General features: G+C 31.1%; 1 protein-coding gene across 2 annotated transcripts in view; it reads left to right on the top strand.

The window, feature by feature from the left end:
• LOC139514330 (monocarboxylate transporter 12-like) overlaps positions 1 to 2,953 on the top strand; it is a 31,671-nt gene extending 28,718 nt beyond the window's left edge. For both annotated transcript variants that reach the window (XM_071303423.1, XM_071303422.1), the window contains one exon: positions 833 to 2,953. Coding sequence is in view for 1 of the 2 variants with exons in the window: in XM_071303422.1 (XP_071159523.1) it covers positions 958 to 2,625 (1,668 nt within the window). In the remaining variant the exon portion in view is untranslated. The remainder of the gene's footprint in view (positions 1 to 832) is intronic.
• Positions 2,954 to 24,133: the final 21,180 nt, after the last annotated feature.

Genomic DNA, 24,133 nt, shown 5'->3' with positions numbered 1-24,133 from the left:
ATAAACTCTATATTAATTTCACATTAGGGAGGTAATCTACTGTATACGATTGCCGTTTTATTTACAGTTTATACGGTATTTCACTACGGGAAGTTTAAACATAGTCTATAAACTTTAAAGTTTAGAAACGTCAGCAAGTGTATTGTATTCTCATGCAAATCTTATTCTATGGACAAATTAAAGCAAAAGAGTTACTAATGGGTTTTTATCAATATAAATTGAATGAAAATGTTGACTGCAACTGCTCATTTATTTCAGGATTACCTTATTTCACTTTGGTTCATGGTGATTCATTGATTAAGAAACCACTCTACGCAAATGGAGCCAGGTTAATAATTGGTTAAAAATGAAAAACGTATTTGATAATTTGTTTTGTTATGTTTCTTTTGTAGTTATTTCATTTGTCTTATTTGGTTTGCTTCTTTTATTGTGTGGTTGTTTGAGAAATAATAGGCGGGAGATCTTACAATTTTGGTTTATTAGTTCTCAATCATAGGAACAAATATTGACGTTGCATATATATTTCTTACCTGATTGGCTTTTCCATAAATTTGTTCCAGGTTAATGTTCGGTTCAAAATGACTATTTTGTTTATTTTGTTTGTCTGATTTGAGTTTGTATTTTTTTCTTCGTTATTGTTGTTTCATTGTACAGTTGTTGAATGTACAATTTAAATTTATAATGATTTGTTGTAACTTCCCCAACTTCCCCTCTGTACGTTGAAAATGAAATACCTTTTTTGTTCAGCTTATGTATGTTTTTACTTTTTTTTTTTTTATCTCTCTGTGTTTTAACATGATCACACTTTTACATGTCTTTACTTCTTTTACAGATACAACATGATGAAATACGTTTCCGCCACGTCACATAGTAACACACACTCTTCCTAAGAAGACACGTTTGTTATTCATTAACAATCTAGTACTGTTAACAAGATTTGTAATTCAATTAGTAGAAATGGAAATGTACGAATATCATACCGCTGACCGACCGAACTCTTCTGTCAGGTTATATACTAATGAACCAGTTTTCAAATATCCTTACTATGAACGATCATCTAGATTTCGGCGATCAGCTGATGATTTTTTCGACAATAAAAACAATATTGCAATGTACATTGTAGCGCCGATTATGTTTGTTGTTTTCTGTAGCTGTTGTGGAATTTATGGTTGCTATAAGTGTAGAAAATATATGAAAGAAAACGACCCTGTTTCAACTGTTAAGCAAAAGATATATCATGTTCGAGATTTAATCACGGGGAAAATCAAATTACGACGACAGCTATTTTTAGAACAATTAAATAACAGAAGTCGTCCCTCATCTGCAAAAAGTTTCCAATATAATGACAGAAACAGCAATACAGATGATTTAGATAAAATAAGGTCAGTTATGTCAACACCCGGGATTTCTTATTTCCCGGAAAACAAATCATTTACCAGCTCATATACAAATTCACAGTCTACTGTTTCGATACACAATTTTCAGAACTCACCGATATCAACACTGACCGAGTCTACTATAATAAGCTGTGCGGTCAGTGTTGAGGATCATCCATTCGGAATTTCAACTTCCGAATCCATTGATATGCCAATTCAAAATGAAACGGAAGCTTACAAATCGATCCCCGAACAGCATTCTTACAGTAAATATTTTGATCATGGTACTTCTAATGTTGAACAAAATGGAGATTTGTTATTTTCTGTGCAAACTCCTGGAAAGGCTGCACTTGTACGTAGCACTGTTTATGAACCAAATTCAGTATATAGACAAAATAGCAACGTTAGCTTTACAGCACCTGACGTTGGGAAGGCAGCTTTTGTGAAGACTAGATCTTATGTATCTCACGAAGATATAGAAGCAAAATTACCTAACAACTATGGACAAATTTCAAACCAGCGACAAATGGAAGCAAAATTAACTAATATAGAGCTGTCTGTTTTAAAAAGACCCGCAGAAGATTCATCATATTTTCCATCCATAGGTATTTCATCACTGAAACCAAGTGTACATAAAAATGTAGAAAATGTCAGTAGTAGTTCAAAAAATATGTTCGATAGTGACGATTGTTCGTGTGAAAGGTCAGATGAGTCAACAAAAACACTAGACTTACATGAAAAACCTCTGTCACTTTCGAGTAATTCGCCTAAATTAACATGTAGTGGGGAATTGGTATTTAAGATCAATGGAGACAATAAAAATGCCGATGATCCCCCATCGTACTCCTCTATAGAACAGCTCAGTTACAAAATGCGTGGTAGTTCTGCACAAAATAGGCACGAAAAGTTTAGTACAAATAATATAGATGCAAAACTGGACAAAATCCCATTGCCTTTTTCGAATGATGAACTTAATCAGTGGAACAATTTACCTAATAGAGGTGCAACGAAATCTTTCAATTTGGCAAATGATAAACAAAAGTCAGAATTTGAAATAAAGCACAATACATTATCTGATAATGTCAACGACACAGCCAACCAAGCTGCAACAAACAATTCTTTACAACAGTGTGAAGTTAATAAAAAAACAAAGTATCAACTACATGCAGAAAAATTTATAAAAGAGGCAGCAACCAAGCAGAGGAGAAAACGACAAAAAGACAGTAGAATAGTTGATTACTGGAGATAACTAGTATCCCCTTTTCCAATCGGCAATCATCGGGTGAATCCGGTACTCTTCGGTTAGACGAAGGTATGGAATCGGCCCGAGTTGTTATGATTGTCCCGTTTTCCACATATCCAGTTTTGTATGATTTGAAAATGACAACTTTCAGAGTATAATATATGAGATTCACCAAAATTTAAAAGACATATCATAACTTGATGTATATTACCAATAGGATGCGTTTAAAATTGTTTCAACTTATTATTGATATATTTATTGCATTTGTTATAATAGTCAATCATTATGGATTAATTAAAACTACTCGAAATGATTAATGAACCCAGAAAATAAATCCTCTATACTTATTTTATTTGTTTTACATGTTATACAGAAATTGAAAAGAGTGGCTTAAGGTGGCTCATGGGTACAAAAAAAATAGCAAAAAATTAAACCTTTATTTTTTCATTACAAATTTTATTTATTACACTACATAGTGTATTAGTTGTAACTTTATGATATGGTACAAAAAACAACCCAAAAAATTGATTTAGTTTGGCCCCAAATGACTTTAAAAATTGAAAAAGCTCCAAATTATCTCCCTTTGGTGCAAACATGCCATTTTTTGGCCTTAAATTTGAAATATCTTTTTTAACTCATCGGTGACCTATATTTTTTATTATTATTTTCAAATAAGCTGTACATAAACTAAATAATTGTAAAATTTAAGTGATTTCTTATATTAGGTTATTTTTTTATTTCGATATTTCCTCTTTTTCTCCTATTAGTTCAACAGAAAAAAAGGACATTAACAAAAATGTATGCTTCTTCCAGAGGCAGATTTTAGCTTAAATGAACGGTGACCCCATTTTTTTATTTCATTTTTCTTTTAAGTATATGATAAAGTTCATTTATGAAAAAATATAGCGAAATCCTATATTAGAAAAAAAAAATTCATTTATACCCAGGAGCCCCCTTAAATACCTTTGTTTGTTTGATTGAATTTTTTTAAGAGGGGAGGTTGTTATGTGTTTTGTTTTGTTGTTTTGTTTGATGGTTTTCCTGAATGGGGGTCGATAATTGACATAGTATTAAAATTGTTGTTTAAAATATAAACTGCTATAATATCTTCTAATGACATGCTTTTAACATGATGCCAAAAAATATATCCTTTGAACGATTAACTTAAGTTTTGTTAATTTTTTCTATTGTTTTATTTGTCTCTCTGTGTCTTCTTGTGTATCTTCAGTTTTTAAATATCAGTGATAAATGAATTTCGAGAGTTATTGCAGTAAATAGATCTTTTGCAGTTTAGTGTCAGTCAAATTATTACACATGATAATCATAGTCACTGTGGTTAACGATTGAAACTGTTACATATGTATGTATACCTATAGAGTGTGTATACATTTTTTTGGTTTTACGGTTAGATGTTTTTTTTTCTTCTGTGAAATAGAAAACTCTTAAGTATGACATTGATAGTGAAGAATGAAATATGCTTCCTATTTTAAAGTTCGATATAACACTGTAACAAGTTAAGAATATAACAGGTTTTTTTTCCCATTTGTGTGATGTGTTTCAGCTTTTGATTTTGACTTTTGAAAAGGGACTTTTCGTTTGTCCTTGGAGATTTTGGTCTTTTACTTTTGATTTAATGTCCACTTTCTGACGGTAAAAAAAGAACTTTACGTTATTAGTAATCTCTAACCCAACAAGATTTAAAAAAATTCGCAAAGGTTTGAAAAATTACTCATCAAATTGACCAGTCTTTACAATTTAATGCCATAACCGCGCGACGTCTTTTTCTCCTTTGCTTTATTATCTAATGCTTATAAAACGGTAGAGATGGATTATCGATGATTATTTCCGTCTGATAACGTGATAAAAAAAATTATATGCACTCCCGCCCTCATTGGTTGCCATTGGTATCATGAAGTAAGACTCGCATCTATTGCATTCTGGTCGATGATTTTTATTCATATATATCAAGTCTTTCTAACATAGTTGCAGACGCTTTGTTTCAGTTTAAGTTTACTTTTTGGCATTCCTATTTAATTCGGCACTCTAACTGTCTTTATTTGAGTGCCACTGATGAGCTTTAAAAAGACTTAGCGCACTTATTGCATTACATTGTGTATAGTTATCAAAGGTAGCCTTATTTTTCTAACTTTTGAGCTTTTTTTTTATCTTCTTGGGTCTGAGATTACTTACGAAAGAAAAGCTATCTAAGTTTTTTTATTCTCAATTTTAATTATGGTCCGTTCTATGCAAAATGTCATCAATTTAACTTGCTTGTGTTCGTCTGCTAAATCGTCTGACTAGTTGATAAAATATCACAATTCGACATTTCCAATCATTAAACACTCACAATTCTACGAGAGGTAAATTAATAATATATATTCAGACGCTACATTGTAGGCAAGGGAAATGTTGAAATTTGAAACATTGAATCTGTTTTGTCTGAAAATTAATAGTCTGACATTTAATCTATTTACAACTTATTGTTCAAATTGAAAACAAATCAAGCAGATATATTTATGCATTGTTCCAACATATATAATTTATAACTTTGTTGTATATGCGGTTTGCATATATGAGTCTAGTTTCTATCCACCTTCTCCCACGTAGTGTATTGACTTTTTGTTTGAGTATGACAGTTAGCCGTAATTAAAACTAAACAGTTATTAAAAAAAAGAATGAACTACATATCAAATTATCGCCAATTTTCAAACGTAAATTGACGTCTTGAGTTCATTATAATTACATTAGACGAATGCTTCATTATGATAGGTTATTGTGATTTGCTAACAACTGCAACCTCGCATCCTTCTGAAATTAACATTCATTACACAATGAAATGTAACATTCATGATGACAGGCTTCTTTTTGTAACTGCATAAGGTTGTAAAAGCGTTGAATGTTCGCACATATTTAGAATGAAGCGCTTCCGCTTAGAAATAGTAGTATACTGCTGTTCAATGGTCAAAAACAAACGCCAGCGTACATAGAAACGGACTATTTGATAAAAATTGCAATTTTCCTGACTTGGTTCAGGACATTTCAAGCAATAATGGTGGGTAGAACATCACACTTGTATGGCAATTTAAAAAATACCGCTACAATGACAACATTATGTGACAGGAATACAGTACAAATAAAAGCACGAATATTCAGGACAGAGATATACATAAATAGATAATATAATAGTACATAACCATTATTACAACATGAAAACCACAGAATAACAACGATTTGATAAATTTACGACAGTTCACAAGAACAGCATAATAGAATTCTAAACTGTGCGTCACGCCAATGTATTAACGACACAAAAAGTGACGTCACAAGTAAATTTTAAAAATTGGAATACAAAATTGGGATAACCATTACAAGTCTATTAATATAGAATTGTGTAAGAAATGTTTTGTATTTTCAAACTACGTCGGTTTAAAACTAAATCGAAACTGTGTAAATACAAATAAATTATGTGCATATCGTTGCTGTAAACTAAAAATTGATATGAATAAACTAGGAGGTTTAATATCTATAGAAGCCGGTACCAGTTGTACGTCTATTAAGGGATGTACTTCAAAGTGGAAATATCCTACTTTGATTTGATGTCTTTCCCGAACACGACCGGTGAAGAACTTAAAATGAATGCATATGTAAGACGGCATATAAGTGAGGGAGACTCGTATGTTACTAATGCATCAGATTGCATAGTTTTATGCGTTAACGTGCGTTCTCATTATTTAAATTTGATTTAATAATTTCCTATTTGACTATATAGATAACTTCATTTTCAACATTTCAACAGCACCTTTTGTATGCAATATATCTGACTATTTAAGAATTGAATGCTTCTTTTTGTAACTTCATTGGGGTGTAAAAGCGTTGACCGAAGTAGCGCTTCATTCTAAAAATGTGCGCACGGTCAACGCTTTTACAACCATATGAAGTTACAAAAAGAAGCATTCAATACTTATAATTACATTTTTTAGCTATGATAATGTAAACACGAATTTTATAATTGTTTTATTTAACTCACCTGTGCACTTAATTTTAGGACCACGTGTTATCATGAATGAAAAGTTTTATTGAGTAATGCAATTGCTTAAGGAATAACACGTGATGTGCAGTTAGCCAATCAGTATAAAGTATTATAATGAAACATACGTCTAATGTAATTATTTTGATATGATAGTGAAGGGATTGTGTTTCCCTATCACGATGTCCTTTGTAAAGTGTTTGTTTAAGCTGTCGAACCAAGATCCTAACGGTTAGCCGAAGAAGTTGTCACTACTAATCTTATAAGGAATTCATCAAGATTGAGTTAAAAATGTGCATAAATTACAATGGATATTTGTCGTAGTTACAATCCCGTGCACCTTTTCGTGTTTATTTACATCATTGCAAATAATCAACCAATTCTAACTAATCACGTGAAACACGTTGTGTGTCGCTTTTGTATCAGACAGTTCTCTTCAGAACACGAGTTTTTCGCAAGTAGGTTATTGACGTTCTTGATCTTTATTTAGTAGGTTAATGGGTAATATTTGATAGACTAGTGTCATTGAGTCGGGTTTTTTTTTTATCATGTTGCTGTTATTATCTTTTCTTTTATTGCCGTTAGTAGCTTCGTCGTCTTTTCGAATAACTCAATTTAAGTCATTAAGTCATAGGTTTAGAAAATTTAACGTAAAATAATGAATGAATTTTGAGACTAAAGTCGAAAATTTAAAACCTGATAAAAACATGCATGTGTTAAAGCATCGACCACTAATGATTACAACAAATCTATTAAAATGGCATGAACGGAAAAAAATAACCTTTCAGTATGCTCAATACATGTTTGCTTTTCAATGTTAAAACTCTATAGTGTCAATATGAATTTAAACAAAGTTAATGGAGACATGTTTACCACTATATACTGTAAGTGAGAATTCTTTTACACAGGCTTTAGTGAGTTTAAAAAAAATATATTCAAAAGTGTTTTGTAAATATAATTGATCTACAGAGTTTTGTAGTCTAATTTTTTAATGAACAACCATACCAATGCAAAGACTAAAGGCAATTGAGTAAATTGGGGAGTATTTTAATTTTTTTTTACAAAAATCCAATGAATGGAAGATATGAATTGAAATGCCGGAGTGTTTATAAAAGGTACTAAGTAAATGTTGTGATTTTTTCCTAATAAAAATCCAAACGTGTCTAAAAGGTTTTGGATAGGTCACACTTTTTTTCTCTACAAATTTTTACTTTACTGGTCTTTTCAATGTCTTTTAAAAATGTTATTTCATTGTCGTCTATAAAAATTTGAAATTATACCCCAGTAAAGGTCAAAATTTACTTTAAACTCCAATGGAAAATCCTGTCATTATGTTATTGTGCTGCGGTAAATATTTGTATTCTTGTCTTTCGTTTCGCTAATGTGCTTTGTATATATGCCTTTTAGTTTTTCTTGGTTGACATTTTTGTTTATTCTTAATCCACTATTTTCTACATAATAAAATGCATGTACCAAGTCAGGAATATGACAGTTGTTTGATGTGTTTGAGCTTTTGATTTTGGCGTTTGTTTAGGGACTTTTTAGTTATAATTTTCCTCAGAGTTTTGTATTTTTGTTATTTTACTTTTTAGACATGTGTTTGTTCTGTTTATTGTCAGAAGTTTTCAAATTAAATCAAAAACTAAAGTTTTTGTTTTTGTCTTGCATTGACTGATAAGTATACGTCTTATAAAAGTATCAAAGTTTTGGTACTTTAAAATAGCCAATCTAAATTCAAAACATTCACCATCTAAGGTTAAATTTAAAATTACTGTATTTATATTTTTTTCCAGGACTAGTAAAGTGAAATGCAACCGACATTACAAACATTACAGGAATGTTTCTCCCACGTGTTTTGGAATTTTTGTTATTTTATTTTTCCTAATTTATAACCTGTAATAAAATCAATTTCTGCACCAGATCGCATAGTTGTTATGAGTTTATTTGATTTCTTTAAATTTAATTTCGATTCGATCGTTTCCTACTTTTTTCCAATGCGGACATTTTAGGTAGCAATATTTCAATAGCACATTCATATGCAATATATCTCAGCCTGGTGATACGAAAACACATAAATTGCGATATCCTATGAAGGGTTGGTTGATCTTGGTGTATCAAGGTTTCCTATTAGATATGTTGACCTTAAGCCGATACCGAAACCGAAACCGATACCGAAACAGAGTAGTGAGGTAAATTGTAAATGGTAAATGTTTTTTTATGTTTAATTAACTTAACCCTACTACTCCATACTATTAATTGAAATTTGAATACATTAGATGGAGTATCACTTTAATTCATCCATTTACATGAATCTTTCACATGTGGACAAAAGTTACCTTTAGAGGCTAATGAAAATAACAATCAAAACCAAGGAGCAAACAAAGACTCATAAAACCAAAGGACATTTACATCAACAGTTATAAATAAGAAATAAGAAACAACACCAACTCCACTAAAAGTCGGGAGTGAAAATCAGGTGCTCCGGAAGGGTTAGCATTTCCTGCAATGTTTAACCCTTCGAAGTAAATTTGAACGCTTTCCTCCCCTTATCAAATTCCTGTTGAATTATTAATTTAACCTGATGCTTACGATATATAAATTTTGATGAAAGGTTTGCTTGACTGTTCGCATCCAACAAGGACTGTTTGATTTAGTAACAAGTGTCGGATATATTCCATTAAATGTTCTTAAAGCTATATCGAAAATATCTAAAATGTGATGTGCATTAAAGCTCATAAATATTTATATAATATATTCGATCAGGAATGTATAAGACATGAATTCAACTTCTTTGGAATTACAGGTGAAACAGTAGAAAGTTTTAATAAAATATTAATTTTATTACTCATGAGAGCGCTAAACAGAATAAGACATAGGAATAAAAAAGCGGTTCTTGTAAGCAGCCAAATGAACTTTTAATGGTTTTGTTTTATAAGATGTTACGTACTCTATATTAGTTCATAAAGCTATCCATGAAATTTGGCCAATTCTTCATCCAGCTTACATATCAATGATAACTTGACCTTCAGCTAAAAAAAAATGGGAATTTATGAAGGATGATTGGCCAGAATTGGAAGACGCAGTTGGATCTGTTGATGGTACTTCCTGAAGAACAAATCGCCCAACCAAAAACCAGGCATCGTTTTATACTGGACATCGTCATATACACTGTATTAATACGCAAGTCATTGAATTTTTGGTTAACAATTTTTTATTCGAGCGTCACTGATGAGTCTTTTGTAGACGAAACGCGCGTTTCGTGCATATTTAAAATTTCAATCCTTGTATCTATAATGAGTATATTGGCAAAGGAAAGGTAATGTGATCAATCAAAACTGGGTTCCTAGGTCGTAACAATGACGCGATGACTTACAGATTGCTGGATGCGATCGGTCTACACGAGATATTACCGTTTCCACGTGATTGTTACTTATTTGGCGATACTTTATATCCATCTGAACATCCTATTGCAACACAATATACTGTTAGGCTGCTAGGCAATCAAAATATAATATAATCCGTGATCAACACAAATTTGTTAATAAACAGATTCGTGCAAAAAGAGTTTATGTTAATCATTCAATAAGACGAATGAAAATATGCCGCACAGACTGTCGAAGAGCAAAGTAAACCTTGACCTTGATAGAATTTAAATCTTATAGACATAGTCGGAATGAAAATGCACCTTCTGTAGCACTATGTGCAGCTCTTTCACTACCATGAAACCTGCTTCATGATTAATGTACATCATAAATAAAGTGTATCAGCATCTTAAATTCTGTATTACTTGCATCAGTGTATTTAAAATTGTTGAAATTAACTTAGCTTTTTGATAGATTCATGTGAATTGATGAATCGAAGTGATACTCAATCTAGTGTATTCAAATTTCAAACATATAATGAAGTAAAGGGTTGAGTTGATTAACATAATAATCATTTACCGTTTAAATTACTACTATTTTGGGCTTCGGTATCGGTTTCGGTGTCGGCTTATTGTGAACATGTCTAATAGTTAGTCTGATGTGATATATTCCAAACTAATACGAACGTCATCAAGGTTGAAAACTGTCATTGGTAATTAAATTATTGCTTCATAGACGACAATGGGCTTTCCAGACTTTCCTTAATTATTTACATCATCATGCGTAAACAACACGACGTGTGTAATCTGTGGAGCAGAATGTAACTTTTAGGATCCGATTGTTTTGTCAATGTTTATTCAAATCCTTGTTGCGCACATTTGTATTTTTTTGGAATGAAAAACAATTATTTTAAAGACTAGTTTTGTTATTTTATCTTTCTTCCTTGTTCCTTGGTGTCGTTTTAATTATTTTGCATTCTTGATTTCCATTGTAGCTTCGTGGTCTTTATGAATAACGTAAATTTAGTCATAACGCTACAAGTTTAGAAAATGCCAGAGCACCTGAGATCACCCCCAGTATTTAATTGGGGGTCGTGTTGCTTAGTCTCTAGTTTTCTATGCTGTGTCTTGTATACTAATGTGTGTCTGTTTGTCTTTTTCTTTTATAGCCATGGCGTCAGTTTATTTTCGATTAATAAGTTTGACTGTCCCTCTGGTATCTTTCGCCCCTCTTTTACAATAATCAATCAATTTTGAGAGAAAAGTAAAGTTCCGAAACATGACCAAAACCTGCATGAGGTAAAGTATCGACCAAATATAATTACAACAAATCTATTAAAATATCATGAACGGAAAACAAAGCTTTTCAAAATTCTCAATATCTTTTTGTTTTTCAATATTTAAACTCTATAGTGTCAATATAGATTAAAACAAATTTAATGGAGACATGTTTATAACTATATACTATTGGTGAGCGCTTCCTGCATAGGCTTACTTGGGGGAGTTTTTGGATAACTTTTTTTTTTAACTTCATGAGTGTTTTGTAATAATAATTGGTACACTCAGTTTTGTAATGTTATTCTGTTTAATGGACAAATATTACACCGATAACAGAATTAAGACAATTGAATGAATTTGAAAATTTCAAATCGGACGCCGCGGAGGTGATTGAAGTTTATAATGAAACCTAAAGGGAAGAGATTAATTGAAATGTATGAAACAAACAATGCTAGAGTGTTTATAGAAGGTACTACATGAGGGTTTTCACGTTGTCCCTGTTAAAAATCTAATTTGACCCTGAGGTGCCTCAAGTAGTGGTCACAGTAATTAACAAATCAATTTGTTTATATCAATAAACTCATCATAGATACCAGGACTAAATTTTGTATATACGCCAGACGCGCGTTTCGTCTACAAAGAACTCACCAGTGACGCTCGAATCCAAAAAAGTTAATAAACAGCTGCGCCATGAGCGCATGATACGCCCGACGTCTTGTGTGGAAGTTTTATGCAATAATCATAAATAGTTTCTGAGAAAGTTTTAAGCAATTGCCATTTATTGCTTTTGAGACACGGCGGGACATGCGAAACCCCCCCCCCCCCCCCGCCCCCCCCCCCCCACCCTGTTTTTTTTTTTTTTTTTACAAATATCACTAAAATAAAATTTTGAATCAAACCAAAAAGTATACAGATCTTTAGATTAATATAACAAAGAAGTGTGTACAGTTTCAAGCAATAATCATAAATTGTTTTTGAGATACGTCACGACATGTAAAAAAAACCCTCCCCCTATTTTACAAAATACTCAATAACTCAAAAATGAAATTTTGAATCATCATCTAAAAGTATACAGATCTTTAGATTAATATATCAAAGAAGTGTGTACAGTTTTAAGCAATAATCATAAATCGTTTTTGAGATACGGCGCGACATGTAAAAAAAAGCCCTCCCCTTTTTACAAAATACTCAATAACTCAAAAATAAAATTTTGAGTCATCACCAAAAAGTATACTGATCTTTAGATTAATATAAAAAAAGAAGTGTGTAAGGTTTTAAGCAATAATCATAAATCGTTTTTGAGATACGTCACGACATGTAAAAAAACCCTCCCCCTATTTTACAAAATACTCAATAACTCAAAAATGAAATTTTGAATCATCATCTAAAAGTATACAGATCTTTAGATTAATATATCAAAGAAGTGTGTACAGTTTTAAGCAATAATCATAAATCGTTTTTGAGATACGGCGCGACATGTAAAAAACCCTCCCCCTTTTTTACAAAATACTCAATAACTCAAAAATGAAATTTTGAATCATCACCAAAAAGTATACAGATATTAAGATTAATATAATTAAGAAGTGTGTAAAGTTTTAAGCAATAATCAAGAATCGTTTTTGAGATATGGTGCGACATGTGAAAAAAATCACACCCCTGTTTTAGTTACAAAGTGCCGTAACTCAAAAAGTTTAAATCTTATTTTCACCAAAAAGTATACAGATCATTTGACCATCATAAAAAACAACTATATTAAGTTTTATGAAATTTAGATAAGCCGTTCTCAAGTTACGGTGCGACATGTTTACGCCGGACAGACAGACAGACGGACGGACGGACACCGGACATTTGTATACTCCCGTCAAAATTTTGACGGGCGTATAAAAAGGCCAAATAAAGTACGAAGTTAAAGAGCATTGAGGACCAAAATTCCTTAAAGTTTTGCCAAATCCAGCAGCTTGACTCAGTAAAAATACCAAGACACTTCATCAGATATTGTTTTTCCGGATACCACTTCATTTAAAGTTCGTACGAGTTATAAGGGCAGACTACCTTCTATGGGTAAAACATTAGTTTCCTTGTAACTAGGATCATAATATTTGAGTATATGTCGTTTACTTTGTGACTTATTAATTGTTGTTGTATGAAATATCCTTATTCGAATATTTCAGGTTAAAATAAATATGTGAAATCTATTTTGCAGTGGTATTGGTTAATTGGAAATTCAATATATGCAGCGTTTATTCATTTGATAAAATTGCTTTATCACTACGTTAAATACAATTCATATTTCCATGAAGAATTTGATTACAACTTACAACTTTCACCTTAAATAAACAAATCTATTCCGATATAGATAGATCACTCATTCTTCGAAACTCTTACTAGGATATAATTTCAATATTTAAACTAATTCAATAAGCAAACATATATAACAAAACGCATTAGGGGTAGTAAACATAAAAATGTCTATGCTTTTCATTACTTATCGACTATAAACATTTGTAGATAAAACTATTATATTTAAAAATATACCATTTATTTAACATTTTATCATTGTGTTGTTCAATCATGCAAATTGAATGATCAAAAGTAACTTTTATAATAGATGTTCTATTCTACCAAATATTTACCCAGACTTTTCCAGCTTTCTATACATTTTTTGGTTACGCCTTTCTTTAAAAAAAATTGATTACACCATTCTAAACTTTGCCTTAAAATAACATAAGGTATTTTACTCTTCGTGACCAACTTAGCGGCAGTTTTTTTTCTCACGGTCTGTGCGTTAGATCGTCCGTCCGTCCGTCCATCTGTCCCGCTTCAGGTTAAAAATTCTGGTAAAGGTACTTTTAGATGAAATTGAAGTCTAATCACCCTGCAACGTAGTACACATGGTCCCTATAACATGATTTTCAGTCTTATTCTAATGCCAAATTAAAGTTCTTATCCCAATTTCATGGTCCACTGAACATCGAAAATGATAAAGCGAGTGGGGTGTCCGTGTGTTATCGAAACATTCTTGTTATGCATTGTTGAAAAAGTATTATACTCACTGTGCTTAAACGGCTGTGGGTAACTTAAGTTACCCACAGCCCAAGATGGCGGACTCTAAACTCGTTGATATTTAATTCATACAAAATGTACCTTTTGCGACGTTTTTCATACAGAATGTAAATATTTATAGGATTATTGAATAAAGAAATGACTAACAATTACCATAAATTTGTTAATATAGAGTTCACTAAAGCGCAAGACCAACTTTAAAAAATGCATAAGATGTCCGTAACTTTTTGATCGAAACTAAGCAGACTGTCCGTAACTTTATTTTTAGATGTGGGTAACTTTTGATTTAAAATTTTAAGAATTATAATTTCAACAATTAGAAGACAATTAACATCATATTTGTAACCTTCGCAGCCGTTTATACTACTCATTCACCACCAAATGTGATTTTATTAACGCATCATACTTACACCACAGCAGTTTTATGTGGGGTTTGTGGTACTCCATCCTGGTTATGGTTTGAACTTTTATTTACTGATGTGCGTCTTATCGACGTTTTTCGCTTGTCAGACCAAGGCTTTTCCATACTCTTTAATGTTTTGAGTTTAATTATATGTTTTCGGTTTACCTTCACCTCTGATTCTTTCTATGTGTATTTTGATGAATATTCTTTGACGCGGCTCGGTATTTATACATCCCACCAGTTAGTTATAGTGTTATGATTTTTTGAATATGTTTCCTAGTATGTTTTTTTTCTCTCTCTTTGTATGTTATCAGGGGTTGTTAGACTATTAAATTACCCTGTTGTCCTACGTAGTTATTTATATTTTTATGTACTATGTCTAATTGTTACACTATGTTGACTGCTCTTTTCCTTTTATTGTCACTGACTTTTACCTATTGTGTCTTTTAGTTTTATTCAGTTTAATGAGATTTAATGCAACTTGCATACAAATGAAATATGCAGCTAGCTGTAAAACTAGGTTTATTCATTTATACAAAATGTCCTTTTTCAAGTTTTCCCATTTACTGTAAATCTTGGCTAGGGTGCCGCAATATCACCGTGCACAACGTCCCAGTGTGTCCAGATTGACACCCCTTTTATTTTACTGTCAATGCTGATGGGATTTGTTTTTGTGGGGATGAGAGAAAAGTGTTTTTGGCTTTTTCAAAAAGATGGGAAAAGTTTGTGCACTTAAGTCTCGTATAGTCTATCCACTGCATGCCTGGGCAATTTGGGTTCCCCTCCAAAATCCCGGATTCACGCTACCCTTGTCGTTGCTGGCAGAAAATCAGTAAGTGTATACATGCTACATGTATGTGTAAAAAAAACTTGTGTAGTCTACTTGTTCAAAAATAAAAACGAACAATGATGTTTCAACAGTTTATCTGCTATGATCGGAAACAACCCTCCGAACTAGGCGATTCGGGTACCCCGACGTTATACAAATTGAGACCCGAGTTTTGCGGATTTATCGTGATTTTTTTCATATTTTTCCCAATTTTGTCTTCCATCGATACAATGAATTATACCATACTAGACATCTACTTCGTTTTGTGAATATGTATTCGATGCAATCTCTATCATCAGTTTAAACATTACATGCGTATGTCGATTCTTTGAAAGTTACGGACATCTCTATTGGTATGATGAAAAAAGTTACGGACAAGTTGTTTTGAAGTTACGGACAGCCTAAGTGTTTTTTAAAATCGTGCTGTGATCGTTTATTTTGTAGAATTTAATCACCTTTCCAGTTTAGGGGTTTCCCTAAACGATTAATACAACTTTTAAATTCAGTTGTTTAATTGATGCATTCGTGGTATTGTTATTCTATAGAAGAAAAGTATCTAACCGACGCAAGGCGGATCCATCTTGGGCTGTGGGTAACTTAAGTTACCCACAGCCGTTTAAGCACAGTGATACTAATACATGGAAAAAACACTTGTATGCTGCTTAAACAAAGCAAAGCGCAAAAGAGTGAAATGACGGGTTTTGTCTTAAGTCAATTATATAGTCAACAAAATGCTATTTTACTCAAAATAGAATCAAATTACTCAAAATTCATTATTAAACTGTATTTTATGTTTTGATTGTTTAAACAAGACGTTCAACATGTCATATCAATGTGTGTTCCTCGCTCTAAGGTTGGTTTGTTATTGTATTTCTTTATTTAAGAATTGAATGATTTTTTTGTGATAGCAATTGTGATCATGAATGTTAAACTTAATTGGGATATGAAGGTGAATTTTAGTATGACGCACAAGTCTTGTTATCCAATCAAAATAGCGGATTCTTCTAAAACATACATGGTAATGTAATTAAATGGTTATGTATTTTATGTACAAAAACTTTTCAAGTTTCTCATATGCTCCAGGAGTTTAATTGTGTTGATCAATGTTACGATTCAGTAAACCTCGGCAACAAACTTGAAAGTAAACTAACTACTCAATCACAAATCACTGAATGAAGTATTATTTGGCCAAACGCATTAAAGATTCATAATAAATGTGGAAGAACAATGACAAACAAAGTAACAATACAACTGAGGACAATAAATGATAATTAACTCTGGTTCATATGAGCCAACAATATGGACTCAACATTTAGTGCCATATGAATTAACAAAGGAAAAAATGCAAAACTATTTCAATGGTAATAACTAAAATTTACGAAAGAAAAAAAGCAATATTGAATAACCAGCTGAGCATATTATTATTAAACATTTAGAATAAAAAATACTTTTAATTTCTGACCTTTGACTTATAATGGCATTAAGAAGAAATCTTTCAAGAATGACAAATAAAGAACAGTTTTTATTAAGTAAAACATAAACGATAAATTATTGCATGTACAAATAAGAGTATTTTTTTAAAAGACTTTTAAAAACACTTTACTTCATACTGATCTCTTGTTACATTCTAAACAATTTATGGCTTTAAAAAATAACTTCATATTAACCGCAAATCTAGCCCCAGTATGACAAGATATATTATCTTCAATCTTAGAATGACGTGCTTCTTTCACTTTGTGAATAAACCCATGCTTTAAATCAAATAAAATTTGTTTGCACATGCGTATATTGACTACTGCAGAATAATGAATTTTATCAAATTGGCATGCATTTATATTTTATTAACTTAAAACACTTCCAAACTCTTAAATGATGCACATATTGTTACCAATTCATTTTTATGACTGTAATGTGTTGCATTCAATAATTGACATATTTGACCTATATATGATAAGCGTACATGTTAGCTGTTCAAAACTCCTCCCTCTGAAAGATCACAGTGCCAACCGTTTGCTTCTTTACAAACAAAAATGGGAAGTTCATAGACGAGCCTACACAAACGCGTTACACTTATACACATTTAACATACAAATTACCGTAATTGTCCTAATTAGAATCGAAATAATTGATGCAAGCTATACTTTATTGTAGTTTTAACATGGGTATGCATTATATTCGTGTTATTTTAGCCCTCACAATTGCTCAGGCAAAAATAATCTCGAATATAATGCCTACCCATGTTAAAACTACAATAAGTATAGCTTGCATCAATCATTTCTTAAATATTGATATGAAATACTCTCTGAAAATAATCCAGATCTTTCTTTAAAGAGAAATAAATATCATGAACTTTACTTCAAAAATCAAACTTTTAACATACATTTTTCATTTCTACAGCTAAAACAAATATCTCAGGAATCTATTATATTCAAATTATTAACCAGGATTTTTTTTTCCTCATTTCATTTTCTATTCCTTCATTTTAATGTTGCATTTGGTCCCCTTCTTATAGGGCAACCAACAACATACTCAATTTCTTTGTCATTTGGTGGCTTGTGGAGATTTGTCTCATTGACAATCATACAGCAGCTTCCTATTTTTATGATTTGGTTGTTCAAGTGAGCTATAAAATAAATGTGGTGTCTAGGTCAATTCAGCAAAAACCCAACAACCAAATAAAACCAAAAACAAGTGATTTCTACAAAATTAATCTGAGGAATTACCAACAATTTTACCATCTAACCAGATGCTCCACAGGGCGCAGCTTTATACGACCGCAGAGGTGGAACCCTGAACGCTTAGGGAAAATATGGACACAACAATCAAGCTGGATTCAGCTCTGATTTGGATTGTGATTAAATAGTTGACACAGCATAGGTTTCTGACACAGAATGAATGTGGTCTAATGAACTTAAACGTTGTTTTTTTTGCTTTTGAGCAATTCACTTTGATGTTTTGAATATCAATCCTCTCAAAAATAAAATGTTTGAAGAAATTTTCTTTTTATTTCTGAAATCTGAAAAATTTAACAGCCCCCCCCCCCCCCCCCCCAATTTTTTTCATCTCCCCCTTTTCCTTTTTCCAAAAATGATCTCAATTCAAATTTCTAATGGAGTTTGCAACAATAACTACTCATTTAAATACATCATAAAATATTGAAATATAAAATGTCATGGTTAAAATTAATTTTAATTAATAGTAACTTCTAAAAAAATAAATGGGGAATGTGTCCAAAGGGACACAGATGATGCCCCCACTAGCAAATAACGTTAAAAAGGGACATAACTCAAGAACTGTAAAAGTGAAGCTGCCAAAAATTGAACTTGAACTGAGTTTAGAGGTACTACGAATTATATAAACATTTTATTAAATTTAGTTGAGACAAACTTAAGTTAAGAGAACAGAAACGAAAAAAATCTTCAATTTTTCCACTTGTAAAGAGGCATAACCATAATGGTAATGCTTGTAATCACTGAATGGCAAATAAAATTGAGAATGGAAATGGGGAATGTGCCAAAGAGACAACCCGACCATAGAAAAAAACAACAGCAGAAGGTCACCAACAGGTCTTCAATGTAGCGAGAAATTCCCGCACCCGGAGCAAAGCAAAGCCCGGAGCAAAGATTGTTTTAATTAATCAGTTGGTAGTAAAAATGAATATTGCATTGAATATTGTATATAGCATTGGTTTAAGTTGATTCAACTACTATTATGGACAAAGAAAGATTACTCCAATTTTCAAAGAATAATAATCATGGCTAAAAATAAACAAAAAAGCAACATTTTATATGTCAAATTTCCAATGAAGTTTATTAAACTAAATTATTGGAAAATTTCCAATGTACATAATTTAAAAGCAGTTTAGGTGAGATAAACAAAAAAGCTTCATCAGCAACATTTTATATTAGCAAATTTCCAATGAAGTTCATTAAACTAAAGTTATTGGCAAATTTCCAATGGAATTGATTAATAATAAAGTTTTTGGCAAATTTCCAATATACATAATTTAAAAGCAGTTTAGGTGAGATATTCAAATGAGTTTCAATTACCATTGTAACCTTACACTGCTTTTAAATTATGTTTTGTACTTAAGTAATTGTCCATTAACCTGGAAACCCTTTTCCCCCCTTTTTTGCACCTTATTCCTTAACGGTTTGAGCCATAACTCCCAAAGACAATTTTTACCATCCCTTTGTGGTATTCCAATATCCAAAATCTAAATACATGGTTAGATTCAGCATATCAAAGAACCCCAAGAATTCAATTTTTGATGAAATCAAATAAAGTTCAATTTTGGACCCTTTAGACTTCACTGTGGACCAATTTGATAACCGGGCCCAAATATCATAAATCTAAAAACATGGTTAGATTCAGCATATCGAAGAACCCCATATAATCAATTTTTGTTGAAATCAAACAAAGTTTAATTTTGGACCACAATTTTGACCAACTTGAAAACTAGGTCCATAATAAAAAAAAACTAAGTACATGTTTAGATTCAGCATATCAAAGAACCCCAAGAATTTCAATTTTTGTTAAAGTCATAAGAAACAAGTGACCAGTGAAAAATAATGTTCTTCCAATTCTTGAACCAATGCATACAAACATCATAAACTTAGTATTCTGTGCACAAAGTTATCATTTTTTTCGTGTAAATTTCGTACAATCGTCAATTTTTTTTTCAATCGGTCAGTGTTGTGAAAATATGGCAGGTAATTAAAGTTTGTGTTTTGAAGCAGAAGTATAATGATTGTACCTGTTTGTCAACAATCAACAAAAAAGAATGGAAATTGAGCACGTGTTTAACATGTAAATTCAGATAATAGTTTATTTTAAGGACATCCATGCATATTGTGATCGTCGGATTTATACGAGATGGTTCACACTGAGGTCACTTTGCATACGGAAAATATGTCGGGGGAATTGCTTCCTGGAAGGAAGCAATTAAAATAAATTAAACATATTCTATATATGAATAAATTAAAGAATTTTCTTCAGAAAAAAGTATATGTACATAAGTTTTATTATGAAAACTATCCATTGAGTTATAAAAAACGTATGCATTATTTTTTTTTGGATTTGAGATTTCTTATGACTTTAAAATCAAACTAAGTTTAATCTTGGACCCTTTTGACCTTAATGTAGACCATTTTGAAAACGGGACCAAAAATTAAGAATCTAAATACACGGTTAGATTCGCCCATGGTTCAATTTTTGATGAAATCAAACAAAGTTTAATTTTGGACCCTTTTGGTCCCTAATTCCTAAACTGTTAAAACCAAAACTCCCAAAATCAATCCCAACCTTCTTTTTGTGGTCATAAACCTTGTGTTTAAATTACATAGATTTCTATTTACTAATACTACAGTTATTGTGCGAAAAACCAAGAAAAAAACTTATTGAACCTTTTTTTGGCCCTTAATTCTTAAACTGTAGGGACCAAAACTTCCAAAATCAATCCCAACCTTCCTTTTGTTGTCATAAATCTTGTGTTTAAATTTCATATATTTCTATTAACTGATACTAAAGTTAAAGTGTGAAATCCAAATATCTTCAGACGACGACGCCAACATCATACCAATATATTTTGCGGTCGTATAAAAATGCTTCTTTCTTCAATTTTTAAATTTGGTCAGATTTGCTGTAGGAGCTATTTGGCTTTAAAGGCTAAAAAAACATACATTGATTTTGTGTCACACAGCAGTTAGTTAGTTCCCATTTCTCACTTCCTTCACATTTCTCATTTAGTTCACTATGCTATATAAAACATTAAAGCGTAAAAGTGCTTAACAATATACTGAGCAATTAATGTAGGTGGCATGTTTCCACTGCAAATAATCTAATTAAAAAATGATTTATCATACAATTTAAAACGAAATGTAGTATTTTAATGCTACAGTTGTTACACATCTCATTGACACTGATTCTCACACCAATTTTAATTTACTATATATGCTGTATGTCAATATAAATACATACCATACATGTTTTTCAATTTAATAAATATTCAAACAGTCATACTTTTTTTAATGTTAGCCAATTGTTCTACCTGATTATAGAGGATTTATGACAAGTATAGCAAGTGGCCTTACCATGTAGTAACAAAGTTTGCAAATTTTATAATAGATTGATGATTGAAAAATTAAAGCACTATGTGTACTGCTGTTATTGAATTTAAGCTTGATGTCATGCAGAAAAATTCTTCATTTGTCTAATGTGGATTCATTTATTTTCATGGATTCAAATTCACTATGGATTCATGAAAAATCACAATATTTGTGGATATATTTAAATTCATAGTTTTGTTAAGGTCTACAAACAGGCCTATATTTTTTTTTTATTGTTGAATATTCAAATTCTTAGTCTACCTATATCCACAAAATCCACGAAAATTGATATACCAAAAATACTAATGTATCCTCAGTATATGGAATGCTTACAGTAATGGAATTTTGAAATATACAACATCTTCTAAAATACATTTGAAACACAGTAAAATAAACTTAACAAGTTAATATGTTAAGCTTGATCAACAAAATAATCACCCAACTGACCAACTAAGAGAGGTTTACTTTGATGGAAATGACCTTCATAACAAACCTATGTAAAACTACAATAACAAGAAACATGTAAAAAGGATTGATGCAACTGAAAAATTCAGTCAATATTAAAAGAATATAACTTAATTACATGTGATAGAGAATGTATCATAAAAAAATATCCTTAAATGATGGTTTTGGGTGTGGTCCAGGTCAAATCATAGACTTAATATAATTGATCAAAATGTCTACTGCTTCTCCACTCAATTCAAGAGGGAAAACAATGACTAGTTAAACTGAAATAGGAATGTGTATGAACAGGTTGTCATGTCTTCATATGGAGTACACGTATGATCTTGTGAGCTAAGACGATAAAAAGAGATTCAGCATTTCAGTCTAGTACAAATCATATGATGTTAACATGTAATTGTCCTGATTTAGTGTTACATATTTGCTGATATCTTAATTTTGGATGTAACACATCTTCTGATTGTTTTTTGTCTGGCAGCTCATAGATATAATTTTGTCATGTGACTGTGCTTCATCAATATTTTTTCTTGATTCAAAAATAAAACTTAGAATTAAATTATAAGGAATGATTGTAATGATTTTTCTATCTACAAATGTATTAAAAATAACCTCATAATAACATGCTATATTGGCTATTCAGTGTGCACTTCATTTTTTATGTTTTTTTTTTTGGTAAATTATATCACTTTGTAAACAATAACATAATAATGACCAAAAAAAATAAAAATTTTAACCATTTCTATTAAACAAAATGAAGTAAAATATACATAACAGTTTACATATCAAATATCACAATGAATAAAAACATAAACTTTAATATAAATTGATATGTACACATGTTTGGCACTTTCATGAAATATAGTCGTGGAACTTCATGAAAGCACATGACTAAAAAATGAATACATTTCATTAAAGGAGTAGGTCCAGTAAAGACCCTTTTTTGGCCCCAAAATATAGTAGTTTTACAAAATAGTTAAAATTTAACCTTTTAGTTATTTATTGGAAAGTAAAATGCTTCTGCTACATAAATATGGGCTGTTTTTGACAAAACAATGCACATATATCGGGTACTAGCATCATTAAGTCATGCTAAATTACTGAAATCTTCACAATTTTAGCATTTTAGTTAAATTTTAGACAGTTTCCGTCTTAAATGAAAGTGGCTGCTTTCGTGTTCATTCTTAATATTGAAATGTAAGTAGTATCTGATGATAATACATAACATATACAAAGGTTGAGGATGAACATGGATTATTCATTTTTGACAAAATCCATTTGAAAAGTGACATGTTTTGGCATATTTGATAAGATTTTTCATATTTAAGCTTGAATCGAAGCATTTTTAATGACTAAATTAGTTAAAATCTTTCACATCAACTAACTGAATCAACTGAAATAGACACTTAAGTGGGTAAAAAGTGTTCAAAATCTTTTTTCAGATGAATCTGAAATTTGAGACCAAAATCCGCCCTTACCGTACCTACTCCTTTTTAAATGCTAGTTAAAAGTTTATTTAGATATTGAAATGACAAAAGTATTGATATGGCTGAGTTTTATGAGGATGCCATTTCTCAATTTATTTATTGAAAATAAATTTTGACAAGATATCTGAGGTCATTTCTAGAGATCCTTAAAATTCAGATTACCAACCGCCATAACTCATGTCTATATAGCTAGCTAATCTCCAATTTAGACTAGATATGATATGAAACATGATATTAAATGAACTATATTAATAATTTCATTGATTTAAATAACAATTACAATGAAGATAATGTTATGTACTAATCAAATATACAATGAGATCACAAGAACAAATTTTGGTCAGGAGATCCTAATAATCTCGTACTTTCTCATAAGCAGCTTAGATATTTTAATTAGGAAGACACTCTTTACATCAGATTTAGATGTCAGTGCTATAAGTCAAACAAATTATGTGGTTGCTATGTACACATTATTACCAATTTGGAGATAAACAGAGCAC

This window comes from Mytilus edulis, chromosome 3, assembly GCF_963676685.1.
Source record: "Mytilus edulis chromosome 3, xbMytEdul2.2, whole genome shotgun sequence".
NCBI classification, from domain to species: domain Eukaryota; kingdom Metazoa; phylum Mollusca; class Bivalvia; order Mytilida; family Mytilidae; genus Mytilus; species Mytilus edulis.
The sequence above is the reverse complement of the archived record's forward strand: the minus strand, read 5'-3'. Positions and strand labels throughout refer to the sequence as shown.